The sequence below is a fragment of the Struthio camelus genome, chromosome 1 (assembly GCF_040807025.1).
Source record: "Struthio camelus isolate bStrCam1 chromosome 1, bStrCam1.hap1, whole genome shotgun sequence".
Classification (NCBI taxonomy): domain Eukaryota; kingdom Metazoa; phylum Chordata; class Aves; order Struthioniformes; family Struthionidae; genus Struthio; species Struthio camelus.
In genome coordinates, this window is record NC_090942.1 from 34,015,961 (window position 1) to 34,042,615 (window position 26,655).

Below are 26,655 nucleotides of genomic sequence, written 5' to 3' on the forward strand. Positions count from 1 at the left end.
AAAGAAAAGAAAAATTATGTTCTTTGAAAGAACATGATTTCAAGGACTACAATCACTCCTTTCAGACACATGGTTCATGAACTCAAAACCATCACATCCAAGTACTGTATGTTCTCATCTTTCCTAACCTGCCATATGCTACCAAGTCATTCCAATTTATATGCACACTTATGGCTCCAGGCATCATGGGCAGATGGCTCTTTGCCACCTAATCAAATCCACACATCAAGGGCATCTCAAATGGAGTCCTTTGTAGGATTATATCCTCTTCTAGCTCCTCTCCCTTCCTTGAACATTTGCACTTGCCACAGACGTGTACGCCAAAAAGGTTCATAATTTGCAGATTTAACACACTCATTATTCAATTAAGCACAAACTATTACAGGGGCATTACAGGCCTTTCTAGCCCATTCACTCCAATAATACAATTCAGTGCTTTGAAACTTCACAGTGTATTCATTCAGTGCTTAATAACCCCTTTGGTTCTACTTTGAGTCCCTCCTCCTCCTATAACCGCACCTATTCATTGGGTAGTAAGCTTACACAGACGTCCTCTGCTATCACATATGCAGTTATAATCATGCATCTTTATCCTTGTGACCAAATGACAGTTTGTGCTGAGCTGCAGCAAGCTTGATGCAATATCTAAATCTGGATGCCTTCTAATTTTCATTAGCTGCATACTGAAAAAATTGGAATTTCATGGATGAGTTCATCTTAACGTAGGCTCGCGGTTGTTGCCTTTGATGGGCTTATAACCTCAGAGTTGTATTTGATTCTCTGGAGCATCCTATTAATCAGATGGGAAAGTTTTCATATTAGTAATTGAAGTATTTCTTCATGCCACTATGACCTACACTGATGGTTTGTTTTTTCACATATGCTCTTATCACATCTTACCGCTGTGACTTTTATAACTCTTTACTTGCTGGTTTACCTATCACATCCATTCAATACTTGTATAAGCAGACATCTCAGCTTTCGGGAATACACAGTAAGGTCTGGGTTACCCTGGCACTGAAGAAACATTGTTTTACAAAGAATCAATTAAACCTGTGCAAACAACTTCAAAAACACTACTTTCTGTTACATATGGAATTTCCTCAGACTTCTAGACATCCTTCTTTCTTTTTAGACTACTTTATCCAAACACCAAGATAAATACAAGAAACAATCCCAACTACCTTGAGAGAGAGCCTTCACTTTATGCCTTTTCCTCTGAAGGAGGAACAGTGTAGCAATTTTTAATATTGCCTTCAACAGCTACAGAGAAAACTCACCCTGGTACGATCCTTAAGATAAACAAAGCTGTTTAGTATGAATATTTTAAGAATACTTAAAAACAGTTTTGGAGTCTCTACCAATAAGAAGCAATCAACTATCCATTATCAGTCATTTTATGGTAACACAGCTGGAAGAGGGTATTTTAAATATTTTTATAGATGAGCAGTAGTGGAAATATAAAGATATACATTATTATGTAAAGATATACATTATTTCTGGGGGTTGACCTGCTGGAAAGCAGCTCTGCCGAGAAGGACCTGGGAGTCCTGGTGGACAACAAGTTAAGCACGAGCCAGCAGTGTGCCCTGGTGGCCAAGAAGGCCCATGGTCTCCTGGGGTGCATGAGGCAGAGTGTTGCCAGCAGGTGGAGGGAGGTGATCCTGCCCCTCTCCTCAGCCCTGAGGAGGCCTCACCTGGAGTCCTGTGTCCAGTTCTGGCCTCCCCAGTACAAGAGAGACATGGCACTACTGGAGAGAGTCCAGCGGAGGGCTACAAAGATGATGAGGGGACTGGAGTGCCTCTCCTATGAAGAAAGACTGCGAGAGCTGGGCCTGTTCAGCCTGGAGAAGAGAAGATTGAGAGGCGATCTCATCAACGTGTACAAGTATCTGAAGGGGGAGTGTCAAGAGGATGAGGCCAGCCTCTTCTCCGTGGTGTCCAACAACAGGACAAGAGGCAACGGGCAGAAACTGAACCACAGGCAGTTCCATCTGAACCTGAGAAAAAAACTTCTTCACTGTGAGGGTGACAGAGCACTGGAACAGGTTGCCCCGAGAGGTAGTGGAGTCTCCTTCCCTGGAGATTTTCAAAACCCGTCTGGATGCGGTCCTGGGAAATATGCTCTAGAGGACCCTGCTTGAGCAGGGGGGGTTGGACTAGATGATCTCCAGAGGTCCCTTCCAACCTCAACCATTCTGTGATTCTGTGATTATATTGACACTGCAGATGCCAAATAGAATGGAAACAGGAAACAAAGGGTTTTTTTCTCTATACTAATGCCCCTAGATGTTCACAGTAGCACTTCATAAATCCCATTTTTAAACAGTGCATATGTTTTATATCTAGCTTTTCTAAACAGTTCAATATTTTGTGCCTTAGAAGGCTACAGCCAGAATAGCATACAGAGCTCACCCTCCCATGCCACAGGAAGTCATCTCTGCAGGTTAACAAAGGGCTAGCCCAGAGAACATGGGGACCCGGAAGCCAAAGAGTGTTTACAATTTGTTCCAGACATCACCTATTTAGCTACATGTAGTTTTTCGTGTTTACAGCCCCTTCTACTGCTCTGCTGAGTGTAGTGACCTGAATATGTCAAGAATATAGTGGGAGACTGTTAAAAGTGGACTAAAATACTCTGGTTTTCCAGTTTCTCATAGCCGCAATGGTTTAACAAGTGCTTTGTAGGTACAATTTAAGTAATAAATTTATAACCAGTTAGGCTAAAATTCCTACTGCCTTCCAGAGCCCCCCTTTTTTCCCCAAAGAGAGATAAAAGTCATCCTCTAGTTGCTCTTGAGACACTAATCTACTAGCAAATTCAATAGACAAGAAGAGGTTCTGTGACCCAGAAAACATTTATTTTGATAATTTTCAAGATCTATTTTGAAAGTCAAAAGACAACAATCTAATGAGCGAATGTTTGCAGAAATATACAAGTTTTTGACATGATAAAAAAAAACCTATTTGCCACTTAAAGTCATTTCCTCCATAATCATAGTCAAATTAAGTATCCTCTGACAACAGCAGTCAGCTTGCTAGGCTAAGCTGGGGTCTTAAAGCATTTACACCCTCCCCCCCCCCCCCAAAAAAAAAAGACAGAAAAAAGGAGAACACAAAACCTTGTGGTCTGTCTGACAAGAACAGGAAGGTGTTCTACAGGATGGTTTTTATTCTTCTCTCTTTTGGTAATATGGCTACACAGCCTCCTCTGCTTTAAAATACCAAACTATGACAAAAGCACCACCCTACCACCCATGTTTTAAAAAGTAGTTGTACCCTATCGGCCTGTTCTAAAATCCTGGAAGAGCCTAATACTCCAGCTAGCCTCTGAACATTGATCAGACTCAGAGAGGAACCTAAAGCCACGCTGCCTGATATAGGTCAAGTTGAGGATGAACAAGAGCAAATCCCTCGGCATTCAAAGATCAAGCAGAGGCAGTTGACCAGCTTTGGCCTTTTTCCAAAACGAGGCAGCTGCATCAGGGATTGCTTCAGACAGCAAATTTAGATATAAGAAAGCAGAACAGCTACTCTTTCTCTCTGATTTAATAGCTGTCTAATGCTAACATTCTGAATTTCCCACCCAAAGATACTTTATTATCTTGTCAGTAAAGAATAGAAACTTGTACTCCTAACTGTTCCCCTGAATCAGTGTAAGCATCCCGTTCCTCCAAAGGCCTGCTGGGTCCTTCCTGTCTTAGGGCACTTTCTTTTTTTACCCCAACAACTATAAAGCACTGCTAATCAACAAAAGTAAAAACAGTATAAAGAATACTGTTAAATCATCTTTCTTTAAGGTAAGGAATTCTAAGTGCCACTTCTGCACAGAAGCAAGCTTATTTTTATCTGCATCTTTTCCAGTGCCACCTGCCTCTTCAAGTGTCTTTTTACACTCGGAACAAAGGAGCATGGAGAAGTGACACCAGGTCAGCTGCAATAGTCTGGACTGAGCTACTGCTTCATGCTGACAAAAGCAATTCCTGGAGGGAAAGCAGTGAGGCAGAAGCAGCAGCATACAAAGATATATCAGCCTGCTTTAGCTACTGAAACTCTTGAAAAAGCACTGTTTTAGGTCAGAGAAAAGGTCGTTTTTGTTTGTTCTTTCTGACAAGACAGGAGTAGCAAATACTCAGGAAAAGTGAATAAGAATGCAGCACTTCTAGATTGATGATCTCTCTGTATGTTTTACAGTTACAGGTAGGTAGTAATTTAGGATTTTTCTGAGATTAAGCCACTTAAGTCACCATTTCTGAATAATTATGACCTTCCACAAATAAGTCTATCACCCTGAAAGAAGTCCCATAGCAAGGAGTTCCACTACTAAATTATGTATTGTGTTGAAATAAAAGTTTGTTGAAATTCACCGCCTGATCACTTCACTGAATGCCTCTTAACTCTTACAAGTTCGGAAATATTCCTAGTCAAAGCCACAGACGATGTCAAATGGTCCTCTATCCTGTTTTAGTTTATAGTATCACAGATGCAGACAAACCAGTGGTTTTCAATAGAAGTATAACTTTTTTCCTGTTTTGCTATTCCCTTCCTAAAGATTTCATCTGCTTTTTTAACTAACATGAAGCAGTAGCCTGCCATTTGCCAAGCAACATATATGCTGACAGCAAGATCTTTTTCCTTAGCAGAGTTTAGAACTCCTTACTGTAGAAAAACAATCTTAATTAGTACACATATGATGTACAGTGATTGCATTTATTAATACTAAATTGCACTTGGCACTTCAGAACCCAGCTACTCCGTATCAAGAGATCTTTCTGAAATTCTCTAAAGCTTCATATTTCACTAACCTGAGTATATTGTGCTTTCAGCAGAAAGTCACAAAAGTAAGCCATAAAAACATTCTTTGGAGTATCGAGACTCCAAACCCCAATATGTCTCCAATCCTCTGTGTCTTGAGTACTTAGTGCAGAGAAAAATCTTTATTGCCTTATTCTCATCTCTGAACTTTTGTGAGAGTAGGAACAGAAGACCCCAGGATGACCTTTCGAATTTGACTGCTTCATATTAGCTTACTGGGAGGTTGAAGGTGTTGCTAAAACCGTCATCCAGTTATATATTTAAACGTAAATTGGCATTAACTAAGAATGTGTAATGGCATATCCAGATTTACATTTTCTATATCTGGAAGAAAACCAAGTCCTGATAAGCTACAGGAAGAGCTGAAAATAGAAACAGAGGCCAGCTGGTCTCTTCTGCCAAATGTGAAAGTGTGAACGTGCTTTATATTGTGCCTCCTAAAAATGAAAAGCTTGACTTTGAGCAAAATAGCCAATATAAAAAGGTTATCACCACCACCACTCATCTGTACTTTTCAGAATGATGACTGCTGCAGTGCGTTGTACTGATCCTGACGCATCTGAGGCTTGCTAGTAGAACGTCTGACTAGGATCTTACAGAGATTTAGGCTTAGGGACCCTGTTTGAAAGATCTGAACAGCTTTAGGTGCAGGATAGGTGCCAACATGCTTCACTCAGAGACCACAACAGTTCCAAGCATACATAAGAGCTGATTTTCATGCATTTAGGGAACCTTACAGGCCCTTCAGATTTTATCAGCAGATTCAGCCTAAAAGGTAGGTATGGTTTTGAGATCAATGTCAGATGTAAGTACATTTAAAATCAGTGTAGAACCATAATGACCATGGTAGGCACCAAGACTGCAGTTAGGAGAGACAATGCCCTCATCATGATGGGAGATTTCAAATATTAGATTTGAGAATATTAAAACATATGCCCATTCCCATCTGTAAAACATAAGGCCTTTCTTATTTTTAAAGCAAAAGCAACAGAACTACCATTCTTTAACAAAAAAAAAAAAGTATGAAGATTTTAAGATTAAGCTAATCACCACTTCACTTTTAATTTGCTTCTCCTATCAGGTCTGTATTTAGATTACAGTAAGTTACTAAAACTGTACACAGGACAGAAAAACCAGCATCTTAACAACCTTTTGGAAAATGGATAGCTGTATCATTTAGTCTAAAATGATTTCACAGAACAAGCTTACAAGACAATACTTTATTATATAACTGCATAAACAATTAAAAGACGAGTACAATGACCGAGGCTGAAAAACGGCCCTAGGTAGAGGAGCTAAGGCAAGATTAACATACTACTACTGAATCACTGCTTCCAAAGCGGTGCTAAACTGACCAACATATAAAGCGTCAGTGGTGCTAACAGTGATCCCAAGAGACACTCCTCTTAGCTCCTCTAACGAAAAAGATTTCACTCCCAGGATTCAGGACCAGATGCTAACTGCATGAAGTGTTCTCCCAAATATTTCTCTGGATTTAAGTTTAGAAACACATCATTGACTTCAGCAGCTGCCTTGACAGCAGAAGTTGAGAGAGAGAGAGCAACGATTTTGTGCTGGGAACTAAAAAATGGGCATCGGGGAAAGGGTAGAACTGCTACAGGTTTTTCAGTAAATGTCTTCAACACCAAGACAAACCCGTAGCACAGAAAATCTTGTAGCACTTTACAAAATGTACATTATATATATATATTATGTATATGTATATAAAATAGTATTATTTCAATCACTAAGTTCTTCCTCATCACTGAAATAAGCGCTTTTCTTAATCCGAGGACGTTTTGAATCATCTGAAATTGATGACTCTCCTGCAGTCTGTGTCCATCTTTGTTCCTCTTCCTCAATTTTGGCTTGCTATAGTGAAAGAATGTAAAGTATTAGATAGTACTATGAAAAACTAAGATGTATTAGAGATGATAATGCTAATTATTAGTATGCATAGAATTATTTCAGAAGAATTCAAAGGCTTTACCTCAATGTCCAGGTAGACTGTCTGATGAATGCACTAGAAAGCCTTTCTGAAAGCCATTCTCACATGCAAATAGTAAAAATGTCTTCTAAAACAAATGCAGGCCACAGGCAGTACCCTTTACTTTTCAAAAGGAGGACCTGTATGCGCATGGTACACTTACAAAATTTTAGAGTAGTTGAGACTTGAAGCCTACTATACATTGCATTACAAGTTGGCATTACTGAAGCAGCTTAGTTATCTAAGTTAGCTAAGAAGTTATCTCTTGCCTTTTGCAGTCATTCTTTCACACCCTGAGCGATGTGAAAATACTCAGTTGAAAGTTAAAATAGATACTTCCTATTTGTACTTGGACACATGAATTCCCAATTAAAAACTTAAGATGATGAGAGAAATTGAAGTGTTTCCTGGCTTGTTTACCATTTATAATTTTTATTTCCAATGGTGGAGTATTTTCAGGTGGGTAATTGTACATACTTGCAATATTTTTTTCAGACTAAATCATGTAAGAGTCTCTTCTCACTTTGATACAGTTATATTAAAGACAAAGCTATCTTAATAACTTAACTTCTTTAAAGGGGTGAGGGAACAGATGGGGACTGGGGAGCCATGAAATCTGTAAATCAGTTCAGCCTTGCTCTGCGCAGTGAAGCACAAGTCCATACAGAAGTATAAAAGAAGACAGTAATACAGCTGTCAGACTATCCCTATCACAAAAGCTGCATTAAACATGTCCTGAGGAAAAGGTTCTACTGGAGACAGTGATGAATTGTATTAGGTAAAGGAAGCACTTCAGAAACAGGTGTTCAAGGTTTTTCTTCAGTGAGCGAGGGCAAAGGACGTACCTCTTCATTTAGACACGATTGTTTGTCTGGATGCTCAAGTTACTAGAGTAAAAAGGAATTTGCAGACCAAAAACCTAACGGAGCATCACAGCAGACATGACAGGGAACTAAGCAGTGAAAAAGCTTGAAGGAAAGAATGAAGAATTTCAATTCAAAAGCACAGAAAGCAAAAATGAAACAATAAAAAAGACTGAACATGCCTGCAACATGAAGAAACAAGCTGTAGTCAGCAACTGCTGTCAGGAACAGTGCTCTGACAGCTACAGAACGGACAGGCCAACAGGTGCATCTTATAAACTGTAAGACTGCTTTTGAAAGGCAACTACAAAAGGAAGTAGCGTTGCATTAAGAAATAAATATACAATGCTTCAGTTCTGTACCTGAACGGCTATGGCCTGGCTAAGGCTATCTAGAGCAGGGTCTTCGCCTTCCTCTTCACTTTCTTCTTCCTCTTCACTTCATTGCACAGAAAGAAAAAAAAAATCACATAAACCTCCATTTTAAGCATTCAGTATGAAAAAAGCTGCCTAAAAGAAGCAATAGAATGTACATAAATATACATACATTTCTTCTGGTTCGACTATTTTCTTTCTCTTCTTCTTTTCTTTTTTTTTGGGTGGTTCCCGCTCTCCTAGCATATTTTTAGGACAAGCATAACTTAAGTGTCCTGCTTCCTTGGAGAAAAAAAGAAATATTGATCAACAGAAACTATTGCAAACAATTATATGTTGAAATAAATCAGGAGGAAAGTTAACATAATAAATAAATAAAGTTAACAAAATACAGTTCATAGGGGAAAAAATGGAAGCAATCAATAAGAAATAGAATACTGCATTAATACACAGAAGGCAAATTCTTATTTATAAATTTGCCATGGAAACAAGGAGATTGGTGGTGACATGTATATTTAGCCTCAAATTCAGAACAAGCTATAAACAAAGCAAAATTTATTCTGTTGCTGCAATAGCTGAACAAACTAGAGTGCAGTTTATATTCAAGACAAGATATAAACCCCAGCGTTATCAGCATAATAAATGAGAGTTAACATTTCTGCTCTCACAAATGTTAAGAATAGAGATTCAAATAATTCAAGTGTGTATCTGGTGTTAAATACTATCCACATTTCAAACAACTAAGATACTATATTCAAGACAAGACAAATAAGAAATTGCCTAAAACTTCAAAAAAAAAAACCAAAACCTTATTCTGTGTCAAGACAGTTGTTTCTGACATTCGTTTTGCCCCCAAACATATCATGAACTCCCAAAGATACAGTAAAAGCAGATAACCTGAAGCAATGATTAGGAGGCTTTCCTTCTCACATAGCATTATACTGATAATATTCAGCTCTGTCTACTCATCAGCACGTTACACAATCATTATAAGCGCTTATCTTCCCTCCACTCCCGAAATCCCAAATAAGAGAAGAAAGTGGTGCTATGATTCTTGAAATTGATTAACTCTTTGATTATTTGAGTTAATAATACCATTAGCAAAGAGTTCCTATCACATGCCAGATTAGCAGTAATCAAACAGGAGAAAAACCAGAAGTCAAAGATGGAATATGTGTGTTCATTTTTTGGTATTACTCACCCCACATTCATAACATTTAGACTTATCAAAGTAGTTTCGCCTGCGAATGAATTCTGCTGCTCTTCCGTTATCAATGGCAATACTCGCTTTTATTACTCTTCCAAATAACTACAGTAAATTGGAGAAAAAAAAAGTAAATGTTTTGGGGCTTTAAACCCCCAATCCTTTGGCCAGAATAACTTTCCCTAACTTACCTGTTTGTTATTGAGAGCCCGAGAACAGTTTTGTGCAGATTCTTTATCCAAAAACAAAATAAAGGCAACTCCCTTACTCTTCCTGGTGTCTTTGTCTTTCATAATAGTAACTCTGCAAACATATAACCACATTATTGACACGCTAAAATTCTTTCAGAGTTTTTTTTCCCTTAGTTATAGATCCTAATGGGATCTTAGCTTTGTTAAATACATTTTCCTAATTACTACGTAACAACAGAAAGGCTCTTTAAACAGAAATTCAAAAGAACAGCTAAATAGGTGATGTGTTTACAGGTAGAATGGGGAGAACTCAAAAAATATTATGTGGAATCTTTCAGGGTCCCGTATCATTCTTGATTTCCTTGAAAGTTTTAGAGAATATATTCTTTAGATGTGCAGATGACATAACTGCAGGGAACTACATGTATTGGAAGTGAAATTAAAATTCAGGAGTAATCTTGACCGTTGCTATAACCGCTGAAAAACAAAGTGTACTGAACTGTATCCAAACTGAGAATTCTGTTTTTGGGTAGGACTAACCAACTAAACAGGTTCAGGATGGAGAAGAGCAGACAGTCTGCAGTACTTTTCTACAAGGATCTCTGATTGGAACCCAAAATGGTCATGGATCCCTGACTTGTTATTTTACAGGACATACGAAATAAAATCTTCAGCCTAACACAGGAAACGTCAGCTGCAGTACCACATCTAGTAATAGACATAGCAATTCAAGAAGGATTTAGACTCAATAAAATCCGCAGGCAAAGAAAAAGAATGACAAGAGGCGTAGGGAAAAGGAAACTTAACGTCAGGTATTTCAGTCTTATGTCAAGTTTATTTAATATTAAAAAATACCATGGGAAATAGGACGGCAGTCTTCATGTATGTAAAAAATAAAAGTACATGTTAAAAGGTAGAAAATAAACTCTGTGTCCGTTCTGTGTCCACTGCAAGCAGAAAGAGGTTTAACCCTAAGGCAACTCAATGAAGTAAGAAATAATAAGACTTTTTTCCACAAAAACGCCCTCCCAAACCCCCCATTTCAAAAGCAAAAGGCCTACCAGAGCATCTGTATAGGTAACGCATATTCTACATATTAAAAAGTACAGAAAATAAAAGCTTAGTAGAAAGGCTCAACTTCTTTCCCTCAAATACATTCATACACAAAGATAAGAGTTTATAGCAGATTTTTTTAGGAGAATCTCTTTGACAAGGATGTGTCTGAGCAAACGTCTTCAGTTGGAGCGTCAATAAAACTGACTTTAGAATAGTTCTAATAATTCTTCTGCTATGTTATTCTCCCAAGAATTCTAATGGAACTCTAATATGAAATTGTCAAAGTTCTGGTTGTGGTATTTAATGTACCTGTTAATAACACATCAACGGAAAGAAACAAGGGTGACGAAATTGTAAAAAGTTAGCCATTTCTTGGCGCTTTCGTGAGTTCAATTTCTCTACCGAACAAGCTAGCTGAAATCATAATGGCATCAGCAGATATTGGGATAAGCCCTTTAGTAAGGAAAACAAGTTGGCACGATTTAGCTTAGTCAAATCACACCTCAGAAAAGTCTAAGTCAAAGTTGACCTAGATGACATTGCAAAACTTTTGGGGAACTGAAGCGTTCCAATGTCTCTCAAAGACTCCACAGATATCAAGCTGTCAATTAAAAAGACCTTCTTGGGAGTTAATAATTAGTTATGAATAAAAATTTGAGGATAACAAGGATCAGTTTTCATGCTGAAATGGAATCTCTAGTTGAATCCTACAATAACTGCACTATTCAGAGCCATGTCAGCTTGCAAAGCGGCACACGACTATGTAAAAGTTTTGCTACAAATGCAAAGTTATTCCCAGTAATGTCATAAGATATTTCCATGACTTTTTGTATTTAGTTTTACTTTTGGCAATGATGAGATGAAATGTCAGAAAAAATTAAGCATCGGTAAGTGATTTTTGCAAAATAACGCAAGTGGGGAATACAACAACTATAACTATGCAGATAGAGTTGCGAGTTCTAAGTTAGCTGTTTTCACACAGGTCACAGTACGGGATTTATTCTGCAAAAGCATCTGAAAATACCTTTCTATTCTCTAAGGCAGTCAAAAAAAAGGCAAACAAAACGCTAGAAATGAGGAAAACTAGTTACGAGGAATTAAAAAAAAAGGAGAGAACGCTGCTATGACACCTTCAAACAAACAATGCATCATACAGTCAATATTCCATGCTATTCTGATGCTCCTATCTGAACAACTTCAAAAGCCAAAACAACAGGCTATACTACCCCTCATAATAGTTCCACATTTAGATTGTGGAACTTCTTATCAAAGGATAAGAAGGAGGTCAGAAGTGACAAATTTATTGAGAGTAGGTCCATCAGCAGATATTAAACACCAACAGTATTACTGCATCTGGCTCAGGATTTTTCTAAACCAGTAGTTCAGCAATAGACTAAAACAGATCAGATACCCTCACCCTGAAAATCAATAGACTGTAGCAGCCCAGTTTTATTGGTCACTGCATGCCTGGCAGAGTCCCACATAAGAGTTTTCCTCTCAAAGTCAATGTAAAAGGTATGTTTTTTTACAGCTGTAGTTTCACTGATATTTTGTGCTATTTTGTCACGTGAAATACACTGCTGGGAATACAATAACTTTGAATTTAGCTCTATATCTCACAAATTATTATAGCAGCTGCTAGAAGTTAGAGCTGATCCTTGCTGGTAGAGGGTTGAAAATATAACTCTAAAGTCTAGTTATTGTGATTGTTTAGAAAAAACTTAAAGTAAACAAGAAAAAACAAAAGAGCAAATTCCTTAAAATAACATTTATTCTATCATTTGGTAGAGGCAGATATCTGCAAGCACTGTTCATGAATATCCCACATATTAAGAGTCATTAACATGTAGCCTTATATCTAATCTGGAACGTAATACTAAACAGTCACAACAAAAAGTCCCTCCAGAGGCACAGATAAAGGAACTATAGGTTGCAATTGCAGGAACTACTTTGGGGGAATTGAAAGATCAAGTTCACACATGTAGAAGCTCCCAGTCTTTCAGTTATCCACATAGATGTTGAGAGGTAGGGAAGAAGAGGAACAACGCTTACTAGAAGAAACTGTTTCAACTACTTCAGAGAAAAGACCCCGCTATAAAACATCGTATCTGCTCTTGAGAAGTGGTTAGCAAAATAGTATTTGTCTCCAACTCAAATATTCTCATATTATGCATGTAACTGAAAGAGCTCATTAAATTAAATGTATACTTTATTAAAAAATGAACAGGATTTCAATATAGCTCCACATCTCGCACTTATAAAAAGCACAAGACATTCAAGGGAAGCAAAGACATTAAATATTTAAAATCAAAGCTACAAAAATGGCAGGCCATATCAGGTCACTTACTTGACAACTTTCCCATATTTTGAAAAAATCTGAAATACAGAACAAAATAAACAGATTTAATGAGCAATTATACATTTATCAAGACAAACTTGTCTGTAAATAACAGATATGAGTTAACGTTGTATTTACACTTGAAATAGTTGTCACTAATTCTAATCTGAACAATGTAACCTCTTAAAACAGATTACTTACCCTGTATAGATCATTGTTTGTAAGAGCAAAGGGCAAATTGGACACATACACTGTGCTTTTGCTTGGTGCCAACCCACCACTCATTTTTCTGGTGAAAGGAGAAAAAGAGAAGAGTTAACTACCTGTATTCAACAAAGCAATCAGTTTAAAAAGCAGTTGCTAGGCTTTTTGTTTGCTTGTTTTTCAACTATAGCTCAGTCAGTCATCATAAAGCTGAGGAAAGCATAGTTTCCATTTTCCCTTCATCATCAAACCGATGCTTGCTTTCATGTTCTATAGCAGACAGATACTCCACGACCTCCACCCCAGCTCTGAAGAGTATTGCTGTTCTATGCTAGTCAATTCGTAAGTCATGACAAAACAAAAACGTTAGCATACTTAAAATAAGCCCTCTGGTGATCTGTGCAGTAAACACAGGTTTAGGTTGAGAAAGAAACACGTAATCTTCCATTTATTAAATATTCTGGCCAACGTATGAAATTAATGACTTTTGTTCAAGTACCTGCATGATCTGACTCTTTATACAAGCTTCAGGTAAGCTGTATTCAGCATAGAATAAATCACATCCAGTTAAGAAAAAAAGCTTCCTTGAAGCAAGAGTCCTAACCACTGGGGAAAAAAAGGCACTTAACTGGGTTAAAAGCGTAGCCTAGCCACTAAAGCAGTATTTCCTGTGTCTTGTATCTATTACTCTTGCTTCTACATTGCTCTGGAACTGCAAATTTGCAGAACTGATTATAGACATCTCCCCTAGAGACACTCCTCCTGAACAGGCAACCTACCAGCAGGAATCAGGGAAATTTTGAAGCTTTTTTTTTCCCCCCCAACCTCTTTTAAGTTCTGAGACTAAGTAGCCAAGAAGCAGCCTAGAAGCAATGAATCAATTTAAAAACTTTTTAAACATTCAGTGTTAGAGCTGCATGCAGATTAGATAATACTAGGTAACGAATAACTGAACTAACTTGAAAAAGAGCAGACTGTTTTTCCTCAGGTTTGGAGTCTTCCCCAACACTAAGTAGTACAAAAGTCTGTGCAAAGCATTTCTTCCCTCTGAGCCACTCTGTAGCCATGGCTTGGCACAACAGTTAAATGAGTAAAACGTAAGACCAAAACAAAGCATAGCCGTTACAAGAGCTCATGCCAAGTAGTACAGAGCTCCTTACACAATCCAATTAATTCCTGCTTTTTCCAGTCTCCTGCAGCCTTATTCCAGCTTTTAGCACACTTAACTGATTCCTAACCGCCTCCTTACTGAAGATGAAGTCACTTCTTCAACTGACTTAAAAAAACGCAAACAGAGAATGACAATGAAGGGATGAAAGAAACTGAAGTATTAGAAATCAACATCCACCACTGCACAGATGCCTTAGGGGACTTCTCAGGTGGTGAGGTTGATCAGGCACAAGGGTTAAGTGCTAACAAAGTAATATCATACTCCGATCCATCTGTGGTTATTTTCCGGTGCTTCATGATTCAGCCACCTGAAGACATGATATTCCTAGCAAACACTGATTATCCAAGTGCTTTGCTTCTCTTTTCTGACATGTTTACTGCATCCCAATTCATCTGAGTGGCAGTTTCTGAACGACTGCATTTTGAGCCTTCCCATCTACAGAGACTGTTTTTTGGCATGGATAGAAATGGCAATGAAAAAGTTAAGCAAATGAAAACAAAATGAAAATTTGCAACAAAGGCCATACACTGTATTTAGTGTTACATAGACTGGACTCATAGTCCTAAATTCCTTGCTGCTTGGCATTAGTATCTTCGACAAAGGTAACCAAATTGACTTGGCAACATGCCATACAACTAGATTTCCCCTCTAAGTGCAGGTATCCGCATGTACAGTGCAATACAAAAGAGCTGGTAAGAGCTATCTTGGTGCTGCATTATGGCATGTTGCCAATGCTAATTTACTGCAACAGCAGAGGAGGAAGCAGCAGAGGTGGACCTCACATGGCCATAGATGGCAATTTACTCTGCCTAAAAGACAACAGAAGCTACAGCATCTTCTAATTTGGGACCAAGCAGATGCCATACAGTGAACAGATGCTGGGGAGAACAGCATAACTGCTCAACAGTCAGCTTGCATGTCCCACAAAACCGCAGTGCAAGCCTCCAAAAAGAAGGTGACATGTCTCTTGAAGATTATTAGTGGCCTATTGTTTCAGTAAATACAAAATTATTATGACTGCAAGCTACAGAACTGCTATTTTCAGCTGTACGCTGCTTCTTCTAGAAACACATTTAAAGAAGTTCCATCCTGGATCACGGCCTCCAGACAGGCAAGGCTGAGCTTTGCTTCTAGTCCCCAAGATGAATCCAAGTGAAATACTGTCGCTACTTTACCCGCCCAAATATTCTTTGCAACTTCTGTCCTTTAGGATTATTATGCTAGGATTTCTGTCATCTTACTTTTAATGTCTGACTCAGTGGACAGCCGCAATTTTAATAAAACAAGAAGCAAAGTAGCTGTAAGACCACTGCCATTCTCATGTTAAGATGACAAAGTTTCAAATTTACCAGGAAACAGTACTTCCCTGAACCTGCAAGAGGACTTTCTGTTGCAAATACTAAGGGGTCACTGAGATGCCTTATAAATACTTATTTAAGCCAGCAGGTACACTGACAGGTTTGTAGAATTGCAACATTTGGGCCATTCAGTCTACATAAAAACATGGATGTCCTTACTAAGTCTTTCACAGAACATTTAGGCCTAACAGTTTACTAATAGCAATCTCTCAAAAACTCGGGCATGTTAAAGTGCTGACTCCTGGTTATCTCTTCTGGGTATGGTGCTATCAGTGGATTTTTAGATCCAGCTACTGGTACAACTCCTCCCATCCTCAAAAACTTTAACAAAACAGCATACCTCTTAATTCTGACTCTGTCACAATTAATCCGCTGTTGATGGTTTAAACCATCAAGAGGCCACTATAGCCGATAGGGTATGAAGCACCAAAGTCCTATGAATGACTTCCCCTCCCTCTGCCATTAGTAGATGCTAACTTTGCCATACCAGCTTCACATTTATTGGTCCAATTTCTTCCAGTGTTGCAAAAATATTAAAAAAAAAAAAAATTCCAATCCCCACTTTGAGCTGACTGTCTAGAAGACACACTCTTCTGTTACAAGGCTCCACTGCCTTTTTCTTCAGGAACTTTATAACAGCAAAAATCTATCCAAGTTTAATATTTTCATCACATTCTTCTTGAACACCAGTCTCTCTGCTCTGAAGGGTTTCACTTCACAGACCGATCAAAGGAAAAAAAAAAATATTAAAAACCCTGAGCTTTCTACTTGCTGCAGGAGACTCACCTGAGTCACGTAAAACCTGGCTTCTATATCCCAGAGCTCCCCAAGAAAGCTGAAACATTTTGCTTTATACTGAATGCTTTTATGTGGATTCCCTCATCTTCAAGGTACCACTTGGACACTTAACTTTAAAACATCAGTTGGAAGCCAGTACAATATCTTCATGGGGCAAAGTACAACTCCTATTAAAGGATCAGCCAAGCTGCAGTATTAATCCTTCCTCATTTATCATTTTCACATAATAACTTTTGGGATAGGGTCCTCTCTCATCACTATGATTTCTTGAATTTAATCTTTCTGTCTTCTCCAACAACTGAAACCAAACAAAGCCATTATTCTGACAAGATGCATCTCCTGGTGATGATTAAGACTCCTGAAAGATATACTGGGCATCAGGTGGACTCTGAATTTGCCAAACTTTTTATGCCTTAACATAGCAAGACATAAAAATGCCTTAACATCAACGTTTCAACTTAAGCACAAACTTTTTTTTTTTTAAGTGAAGAGAAACAAGTTAAGTTAGTGACTTAATGAACTGAAACACAAATACATTGTGGACAATTTACTCAACACATGCTTACTCAAGACAATCACTTGAGGTTTCTATTCATTCATTTATTTATTTTCACGCTTAAAACTCCATATTTGATTTCTTATTTAGGACCATCGACAAAGTTTAAATCCAAATAAACAAACATAATCGTTATAGCAACTTGGCTCAAGCTCATTATCAAACGTCTGCAGTAAAGGAAGAAACTGAATCCATGTTCTCCTTGGTCCCAGGCTAGGGCACTCAATCATTTGTTACCCTTCTTTTCTACACAAGAGACAAGTAATAAGTTATCAGAACAAAGTCTGATACGTAGTTTTATCTCTACATAGTTACTTAAATCTTAAGAGGAAGACATTAAATAGGATCAGAATTAGGTCTATAAAGCTGACAATATCAGCAGAAAGAGTGTAAGGTCTTTCTACCTGCCCAAGCCAGGAACAGACACTATCAGGATCTGTACTCCGAATGAGCAATACTCTTATACTGTACTTAACTACAAAAAACTTCGGGACAATGAGACATAGCAGCCAGGCCACCAACAAGGACTATATAGCTTTACAGTTTAACCAGAATCCCAGCATACTGGAGATGTATAGTGCTGAAGAGCTGTGTGGTTCTGTCACATTTAGTCTAATCTCGAATTTCAGCTACAAACGGCAGATCCAGTCAGCTCACTTAGTAACACCAACTCGTCCTAAAACCCTTAACTGAGACAAAGTACTTCCACATCACAGCTTAGCCAGCTGCAAGCCAATACTAGGATCAGAAACCTATAGCTTATTTGAAAACTTCCATATACCGCACAGAAGCATTAAGCTGTAAATCATGCTAAAAAAAGGGGGGTCTTCGACACCGGTATGGACCCTATCAACAGCTTATTTAGCCTTACCTAACCGCTGCACGATGGTAAACTGCTCCTTCCCCCGCGCCGAAGCTCCTCCGTGCAGCCACCGCCCCCCGCAGCGCCACCGCTGCTCCCACCCCGCCGAACCTCTGTGAGGGCGCAGCGCGAACCCGCACACCTGCCCCCCGCACCTGCTGCCTTTAAGGAGAAGATAAAAGCCCCAGCCAAGCACAAACGCTTCGTCACAAAGCTGCACCAGCAACTCGCTCAGAGGGCAGCTGCCCCCCGCCCCGGCCTTGTCCCTCCGGCCGCGGCGGGGCCCCGCCGACGCAACGGGCTCCTCGCACGCACAGCGTGGGCCGCGAGCGAAGCGACGGCGGGCGGTGCCGAGCTCCCCCGCCCCGGGACCCCCGCCCGACGCCCCTACCCGGCACGGCGGGCGCTCAGGCCGCCCGAGCGCTCATGGCGCCGTCGCGCCCCTTCCCCGCCTCCGCTCCGGCAGCGGCAGCGGCGCGCTTCCGTGACGTAACAGGATAAACACGTCCCCCGACCAGTACGCGATGGGAATGAGGGGAAGGAGGCGGGTGCTTCCGGTGACGCAGGAGCGAGCGCCGGAGGTGGCGCTAGGGAGGCGCGGTGCTAGTGAGGGGTTCGCCGCGCCGCTGGCGGGAGAGGGGCGGCCGCCGCCGCCGCCGCCGCACCGCGGGCGGACACGCACGGTGAGCGCGCCCCGGGATCCCCCCCCCCGCCCCGCGGAGAGCCCCCCCCCCGCGCTGGGGGGCGCCCCCGTGCCCGCGCTGGCGGCCGTGCGCAGCGGGCGCCGCCGCGGGCCGGGCCGGGCTCGGGGGCCGGCGGCGGCCTGCGCGTCTTGGTGCTGGCAGCGCCTCGGGCGCTGTCGGTTTTCAGGGTGTCGGAGTGAATCCGATGTTGTGCGAGTTCTCATCTGTTTCGCCTTTAGCCTGAAGCTGAAAGCTCTTTTTTTCTTTTTTAAATTTTTCCTCTCGGGAGGCTTCTTATGCCGCGTTCGGGTTGCGGTCGTTTATACCGTCGCTCTGTTTGCGAGGCGGTGGGGGTGTCAGAGCACCAAAAGTTTTCGTGAGCCAGCGACCGGAGTGCTTGACCTCTGCTTGACGTTAGAAGCAGTTGGGTATTCACTGTTTTTAAGTTCTCTTGTGGTTCCAGCTCTGGGCTCGTTTGCTTACTTGAGCATGTAAGTGCATTTGAAAATGCAGTTCTGAGGTCGGTCTGGCGAGACAGCGGCACCTGCGAGCCGCAGAAGGTGCACGTTCCTCCTATAACTTCTGCAGAAAGCCAGTATCAATTTGACTGGAATCCATGTAGTTCTCTGTAGCTTCTTAGAGGTTGGTGTGAGGGGAAGTACTGGGATAGGAGAAAGCAGAGGGATAGCCTCTCCTTGGCAGAAGGCCGTTATTTCAGGATTCGTGTATGAATTTTGGATGACAACTGTATAAACGTAGGTTTTGGTTTTTGCTTTTTTTCTTCTTAATCACTCTTTTTAAACCTATGCACAACAGAACAATTCATTTTTCAGTTTACTTTGACTTTTTATCCTGAAAGGAAGGATGTCATAATTCTGCATAGTTTTGAGAGTTATTTTGAACTTATTTTACTTAACAATGGGTTGTTCTGTTATGTACTTAAACTCTTTGTTGGTATCCCAGCGTTTTAAGTCTGCTCTTCACAGTTCTCACTTCTCTCTCATGCTTTTTAAGTAGGCTCTTTACTCTGGTTTAGAATTTGGATGGATTGTTTTAAAATTATTCTTTATTTGAGGTGTCTGAGACTTCAGAGGTACTGTAAGATACACAAATGTGTGGAAATCCACAGAATCAGTACAGGTGATTAGCGGAGGCTGAGCTACTGATTTGGCTTGGATGAAATATTCAGGGTTTGTTGGTACTCTCAAGTGGAAATGCTTAAAGCACGGAGGTCTTGACCTGTTACAGCAGCAGTATGGTGATATTTTGTTGTCAGAATGTTTGTGCTGTAAGGTGAAATGGCACTGTGGAAGCAGTGATCCACACAGTTGTTTGCATCGATGTTCTTAGCACAGCAGCCCTGTCACAGCTTGGTAGAACATTTTTTTTGTGGCATTGACACTGATGAAGGACAGGATGTTGGTAACCACGGGTGTTCACATAAAGAAAATTGCTGATACATCAGTCTTTATATAAATATATCCCTAAACCCTTGCCTTCATTTCTTGTGCTCCCAGTGATAGAATGAAATGATGTGACTAGAAACGTAAACCGGTGGGATTTTAAGTCTTTATCAGAATACTCTTGTTAATATTTTCTTTTCAACTTATACACTTTGGCTCTTTTCCTTCTGAATTGGGAATTAATTTGACTTTGGTGAGCCGTACTTTGCTAAATTGATTTTTTCCTAATTTTAAGTCAAAAAGATTGGAAGGAGTATCAGAAGTGTAAGGGGTTGGAAAATAGTTGATACAATGGCAAGTGAGGCTCCATGTCAATAAATGTGCATTAATGCATATTAAAGGGAAGCATGGATCTAGACAAATGTTTTACAGGCTTTCAAGTTAAATGCATCTCATCTGGAAAAGGACCTTCACCTCTGGATTGTGGTGTCAGTGAATGCTTTTCTGTGTAGCCAAAAGAACAAACGATGAACAAGGAGCAGCTGAGGAAAATAACATGGATTTTTCTCCCCTTGTAAATCAGTGGTACATGTCATTACGAATCTTTTAGGTTGTAGTTGTATACGATAATTGATCCTGGCCCTGTTTCCAGTGCCCTTCCCCCCCGCCCCCGGGATTCTTCTTTAAGCGCTACTTAAGCCCTACCTTGCAAAAAGTATGTACTGCAAAATTAAGGAGGCTCACAGACTGACTAGAGCCATAGGAGAAGATCCTCTTGTGTGAAGAGAGACTGAAATGACAGATCATTCAGATCAAAAAGGGGATGAAAAGAGAGGCATGATAGCAGTAGTTCAAATATTGTCTGTTCTTGTCTTAGTACAAATGGGTATTCAGTAAAGCTGAAAGGTGTTGAAAACTGAAGTAAGGTAAGTATTTCCTCATTTATTTTAACCTATAGCAAGAGTATGAAACTCTATGCAACAGCAAATGACTTGAACTAAAGAGATTCAGAGAAAAGTTGAATGGTAGTTTAGATAACAAAAATACTGGAGCTTTATATTTTCTAATCATAATAGTTAGGAAGGAAGGACAGGGAAATGCAGAGCGCCTCTTATTTCACCTTGTTTTGGTATCTCATCTAAGTTGAATATGCCTAAGCTTGCTGTAGTCATGCTTCTGATTGCTTTTGAAAATCTTATGGCCTAATATTTATTAGGAACAGATGGATTCTCTCTGTATCCCGGTGTTTTCTCTCTGCCTTCCTCATAGTAGAGAATTTTATTTACTGCTCTGGTGGACTTTTTCTCTCTGTTGTTATGTTCCTGCTTTATTGTGTTACCAGGATAGAATATGTTTATTGAGTGTTTTCAGCCTTTCCCAAGCATGTGGAGGGAGAGTACTTTGTTCCCAACCTGTTTTATCTGTCCTGCCTGCTCTCTACCAGGTGGTGCCAGGATATGTTTGAAGCGCTGTCAAATACTAATTGTTGGAATCGGTCTAACTGTTGGAAGAAAAAGCTGCATCTTTTTCTCTTTCTATTCTCAAAGTGCCAATTGCCAGCTGTTGCAGAACTGGCTGTGATATTTCTGTTGGTCTGCAATTCTCTAAGCGTCTTTTTTAATTTTACTCATTTAAGAGTGCCTGAGGTTTCTTTCTAGAACTTCCCAGCAGAGAGAGTTAAACTGGCCCAGATTTTTCAGTTTCAGTTGTTTGTCACACTAACAGTATAAAATGAGATATATCTGAGTAGCATCAGAACCGTTGCCGTGCCTGCCTCTGGATTTACAGCGCAGCTTTGGTTTTATGCTTTGTTCACGTATGGCAAGATATAGCTGTCTGAGTTGGAAAGCTGCATGTTTTGTGTTTCAAAACTGTAGGGCCTGCAAAAGGCTGATAGCACAGTCTTCAAAATTAGAGATCCTGGAGCAGTAGATATTTCAAGATATGGTGAAAAGTGATGTTCAAGTAAGTGGAAACAGACAAGAATTATATAGAAAATACTGGAGGGCTTTTTTTCTTTTTTACCCTTAATGTAGTGTCCTTTAGAAAGGAAGAATGAAAAATTAATCATTGATTGACAAAGAAATGAAGATGTGCCAAAAATCTAAAGTTTTAGTGACTCTTGTAATCCCCATGATGAGGAAAACCTTTTTGTATTACATCTTTTGTACTAGCATAGAGCAAGACCCAGTGCTGGGGGAATCAGAGCAAAGCTCTTCTTGGCAGCTGGCTGCGGTGGGGCAGCTTGTGCTGCGTTAATGGAGTGGTGTCTGTGCATGCTGAAGTATCATTATTTGAGAGAATAAAGAACGTGCTTTATGGAAAATAGTCATCTCTGACCAAAAATGAGGAAGAGGCTGTTTAAATTAATAGGGCAGATGATTGTATGTCCCAATATTAAAGAAATTTCGTAGTACTTCTTCTGTATATGCTAATAGAAAAAAATATCAGCTACAGTGTGTTGGGTAGGAGACAAAACAAAAATAATAAAATCTATTTTTAGGACAACTTTGTCCTGAGAGAACAGATAAATCTGGTTACAGTGTAGTAAACTTGAAGTCTGATCTCTTGAGTACTTGCTAATGGAATTTTCTCATTCTGATCTTAAGATTTTAGACTTTTTGTGGTTGGCAATGTGTTGTTAAAGCTGTGTTCTGAATAGGCCGCGTCGTTTAAGAAATGGAAATTTTCTAATAGTAACAGATCAAATGCGTTCAAGATACTGAAAAACACATTTTCCTCCCTTTAAACTTTTTTTTCCTCTGGTATTTTCAAAAACATCCTTACTTTATCTCATTGATCCCAGTTAAAATTTGTATGCTTAGTCCTCTGTATAAGATTTGTCACCTATTTTTCCTTAGTAGTGTTTTGGGCAATGTTTTTGGTGGTGGAATCTATCTGATTAATTTTTCTCTATTTTATTTTTCTAACTGCAGAATCTCCCTACTGAGATTTTGCTTCTGTCCCCATACTTCTTGTTTGATGTAATTCTGTGTAAATCTGTGGGGTTTTTTTTCCTTCAGTCTGTTGGCTTTTATGGTGGTTTGTCTCTACCCTTTTTTTCTTTTTTTCCCCTCGAACTTGTGTGGTTTTTTTTTTTTTTTGGTCAAAATCTGGTGGTGATTCTTGCTGGTTTCACTGTGGTCCCTCAGCAGTCATAAAAGTGGGAGTGTTTTTATCACTTGTGCTGCCTAATAATTCAGTAGGGCATGTGCGTGAATGTCGGTGCCTGCTGCCAGTAGTATGTACTGGGATGTTGGAGGTGACTTAACTGACAGAGCAGCATGATGTGAAAGCTTGCATTCAGCTTTAATGGCATTTCTCTGAAATATGTTCTTTTTTGAAAATTATGTTGAGTTAACTTCCCAATTTCAGTAAGTGTTCCAGGCAGCAGTGTCTGGGCGCTACTGTATTTGTTAAAATGTGCAAAAATTTGGAAAGCACCAGCCAGAATCTTAATCCATTTTCTAATCTTTGCTGTTGGTCTAAAAACTGGGTAAGGATAGCCATCAATTGCTGAAGTCTGTGCACATATGAGAGGTGCTTGTGATGTGGATGAGTAGGACCAAGGTTAGGAGATGCAGAAAAGTGATATGGGCCACACCGCAGAAGGCCTGCGTGCTTTCCGATTGGGGCTGCGCGTGGGTGGAGTGAATGGTCCACGCTGGGAGGAGAGGTGGGCATGAAGGAACAAGGGCAAGATATTTTGAGAAACAGGGCCTAAACGTATTTCAGCATCATGGTTTCACCAGTATTCAGATGTATTCAGTTACTCTTCCTCTAGGTGCAAAGAAGAGAGAATTGTGGGGACAACCAGAAGTGAGGAGTGGACAGTGTAAGAACAGGTGGAGTACAGTCCAGGTGACACGAGAAGAAAGGGCTCGGAGACTGCCTGAGAACAGTTAATGCACATGTTGCCCCTGACGTGACACTGAGCATTTAGCAGAAGTCCTTGGAGTAGAGAACGAAGAAAGGTTCATGCAGTTGCTGTGAAAATCTCAGGAAAAGTGCTTCTTATGGATATGCCTAACCAGCAAATACGACAATAGGTTATCTGTTTTAAAATTAGGCGTTGTTACATGGAGCGCGTTGGAAGGCCAGGGACAACAGATCCTCTAAATCTTATCCTTGCAAAAAACCAGTAACAGCTAAACTCTTATTTGTTTAGTCAGTTTTTTGTTTATAGTCCGTGACTATATCAGACTAGCCCTATGTCTTGATTATGGAACATACTTAAAGCCAAGTCCATAAATGGAACAGCATTTTAAGAAGATACCATGGGTACAAACAAATCAGGGTATAGAGTAGATTCCAAGTGTCTAGACTGAAAGGCTTTTTGTAGTTAGGGAAAGAGCTACTTCGTAAGGACTTACTATCTAAAATTATCGAAGGAAAAGCGTATGTTAAACCAAGCTTATGTTAAACAATGCTTTTCATTCACCTCTTGATGTGCTGCTGAGTGTTGTTTTCCCTCTAGTCTTACCAAAAGACAATTAAATGAATACAAGTTAAATGAATATATCAAATACTGTCCTGACTGTTTCTATGAAAGCGGTTACAGTAGTTTCCAAAAGTTTTGCTAGCAAATGGAAGAGAAATTGAAACTTGAGCTAGTGAGTGAAAGATGATAAAATGAAAACAAAACTCCAGTGTTTATTAGGAGAATGTTGTACCTAAGATAATTTGTCATGGGAAATTCTTTGATGTTCTGAATTTAGCTGAATAGTTCACATCCTTTCTTAGTTTAACGTAATTAATTACTTTGTGCTAATGCAGGCAGATCATGGGGGAAAGTGCAGTGAAAGGATTTAGATTTTAAATATCTGACTTTCTTAAAAAATATTTATAAACGTGATTTTTTTTTTGCTTACTTCAATTTAATTTTTTTATAGGTAACCATTGAATGAGACTTCAGAAGCAGGTTGTGAAAACTGACAGAAAAGTGAGTATGCAAGTATTTGTTGTTTTTTCATAAAAATATATTTTCCCCCAAAAAACTTCCTCTGAGGATGGTTAATAAACCCTTTTATTATGTTGATTCTTGACATCTATATTAATCATTGTTTTTATATAGCCTCAAAAACCTATCTCCAATTACATATTTTTCTTGTGTGAGGTTAGGGAAGATAGTCTTATGTATCCCTCATCCTGAATATGGCCTACTGTTTTTTTTTTTTTTTACTGAATATTTTTAGTAGCTAAAATAAAATGGAACTTTGAAAAGTATGATTCTAGCAACTTCTTATCTATTTTCAGCCATATTTATTATATAATTCAGGATTTAGGTGTGTCACCTTTTCAACTGTCAGAATGCTCTTTGGTTCCTTCAGTTTGTGTTGTCTGACACAGCATGACTAGAATTTCTTACGGTGTTGATTTTATTTCCACCTGAATTTTGTTAGTAATATGGACTTCAAAAGCCACTTTCTTCTAGGAAGAGAAACTCTTTTGTTCTGCCAGATCCCAATTTAAAAGAGGAGAAATTTGCATGTATAGAATATATTTAAATCACCGATGTATTGTGGAACTTTGTACTGACTGTTGGAACAATGTGTCATATTTTAACCTCTTTCTAGATGGTCAATCAAAATTACAATGTTATATTGAAAAGCAGGAATTGTTCAATCATATAACAGAGGACTGAACTCTTATTTTTAAATTTCCTCTAATTTTAGCAGAGCAATCTCAACGTTTTTGTAAGGTATGTCTGTGTGAATTTATTTGTACAGTTGATATCGTCAAAGCACTTACATTTCAATAGGACTGTTGTAAGTATCCGTAATTATACTGACTGTATTGCACTAATTTCCAGTTGTTTTTCTGCATATTCTGAGGTCTTTTCTGAAGAGTGTATAGCACAACTCTCTACAGGCTTGAAGTCTGCTACAAGTCTTGGTCTTGGTTAAAACTACTTTTAGGCTGTGCTCAGATGTTTGCTGCTCGGGTTTGTTCATTTTGTGTGGAGAATGTAAACAGCTTTTTAAATAGTCTGATATATCAAAGTTGTACCAATGAAATTGTAATCTATTAACTCTTAGAAGAGGTTTACATGGGCTCTTTGGAATTTGGAGGTTTTGAATAATGATGTCAGCAGAACTTTGATTTCTGGCCTCTTTCTGTGAACTCACTGATTACTTTCTATGACTAGGTTGATTCACTTTTAAAAGGACTTCTTTTATCAAAAAAAGTGTATGTACTGGTCGTGTGCATAATATATTACCCTGGAAGAAGCCGGGGAGCCTTTAGTCTGTGCTGACTGTTTTTGGTTGAATGTATTTTTCTTGTCTTTAGTGGCATATCGAAGAGAGGAAATGTGGTCTGAAGGGCGATACGACTATGACAGACTTCCAAGAGAACGGCTTCCTCCAAGGGTTCATCCTGATGCAAGTGTACACTATGTTTCTTTAGGACTGGGTTTATACCATAAGGGCTGGATTTATATAAGTAATTAAGTTTCTAGTAAACCTTTACATATTTCCTTCCTCCCCCACCGATTCAGTTCTATTCTCATTCGTTTAAGACAACAATCTAGCAAATGCATGTGCACAGAGTTAATGGGATGCCTACCCAATTAGAGCTTGTACATTTTTCTGCCAAAATCCTTTGAAGGCATCTTAGAGCAGTCATGTTCTGATAATTGATTTTCAGTATAATTTTGTGTGTAATTAAACACGGGATTTTCAGTAACTTCTGGAAGAACTAAAAGCTATACCATATTTAGTTTCTCCTCAGAAGGATTTCTTCTATGTTAATAACTTCAAAAATGTATTTGAGGTGATAAAATAACTACTT

The 26,655-nt window shown here is 39.3% G+C and overlaps 2 protein-coding genes across 16 annotated transcripts in view; one reads left to right on the forward strand and one right to left on the reverse strand.

Moving 5' to 3' along the window:
- Positions 1-6,020: 6,020 nt before the first annotated feature.
- On the reverse strand, positions 6,021-18,311 carry ZCRB1 (zinc finger CCHC-type and RNA binding motif containing 1). Of its 3 annotated transcripts, none has more exons than XM_068933753.1 (8): positions 18,169-18,311; positions 13,030-13,117; positions 12,838-12,866; positions 9,435-9,546; positions 9,241-9,348; positions 8,212-8,321; positions 8,028-8,103; positions 6,021-6,687 (listed from the first exon to the last, which is right to left on the reverse strand). In XM_068933753.1, exons 2-8 carry the CDS (start codon positions 13,111-13,113, stop codon positions 6,556-6,558), a joined length of 651 nt encoding a protein of 216 aa, XP_068789854.1. In that variant the 5' UTR covers positions 13,114-13,117; positions 18,169-18,311; the 3' UTR covers positions 6,021-6,555. The 3 variants fall into 3 exon arrangements, with proteins under 3 accessions (XP_068789854.1, XP_009687480.1, XP_068789844.1); XM_009689185.2 differs by having other exon boundaries at positions 17,787-18,196; XM_068933743.1 differs by lacking the exon at positions 18,169-18,311 and adding an exon at positions 17,933-18,120.
- Positions 18,312-18,313: 2 nt separating this feature from the next.
- The window catches only part of PPHLN1 (periphilin 1), a 74,654-nt gene continuing 66,312 nt past the window's right edge, over positions 18,314-26,655 (forward strand). For 4 of the 13 annotated variants that reach the window (XM_068933620.1, XM_068933685.1, XM_068933638.1 and 1 more), the window contains exons 1-3: positions 18,314-18,460; positions 24,756-24,805; positions 26,155-26,252. In XM_068933620.1, coding sequence (XP_068789721.1) covers position 24,805; positions 26,155-26,252 — 99 coding nt within the window. In that variant the 5' untranslated portion in view covers positions 18,314-18,460; positions 24,756-24,804. Of the gene's footprint in view, positions 18,461-24,755; positions 24,806-25,538; positions 25,565-26,154; positions 26,253-26,655 lie in introns of all 13 variants that reach the window. The other 9 variants (XM_068933629.1, XM_068933696.1, XM_068933649.1 and 6 more) reach the window with 4 other exon arrangements.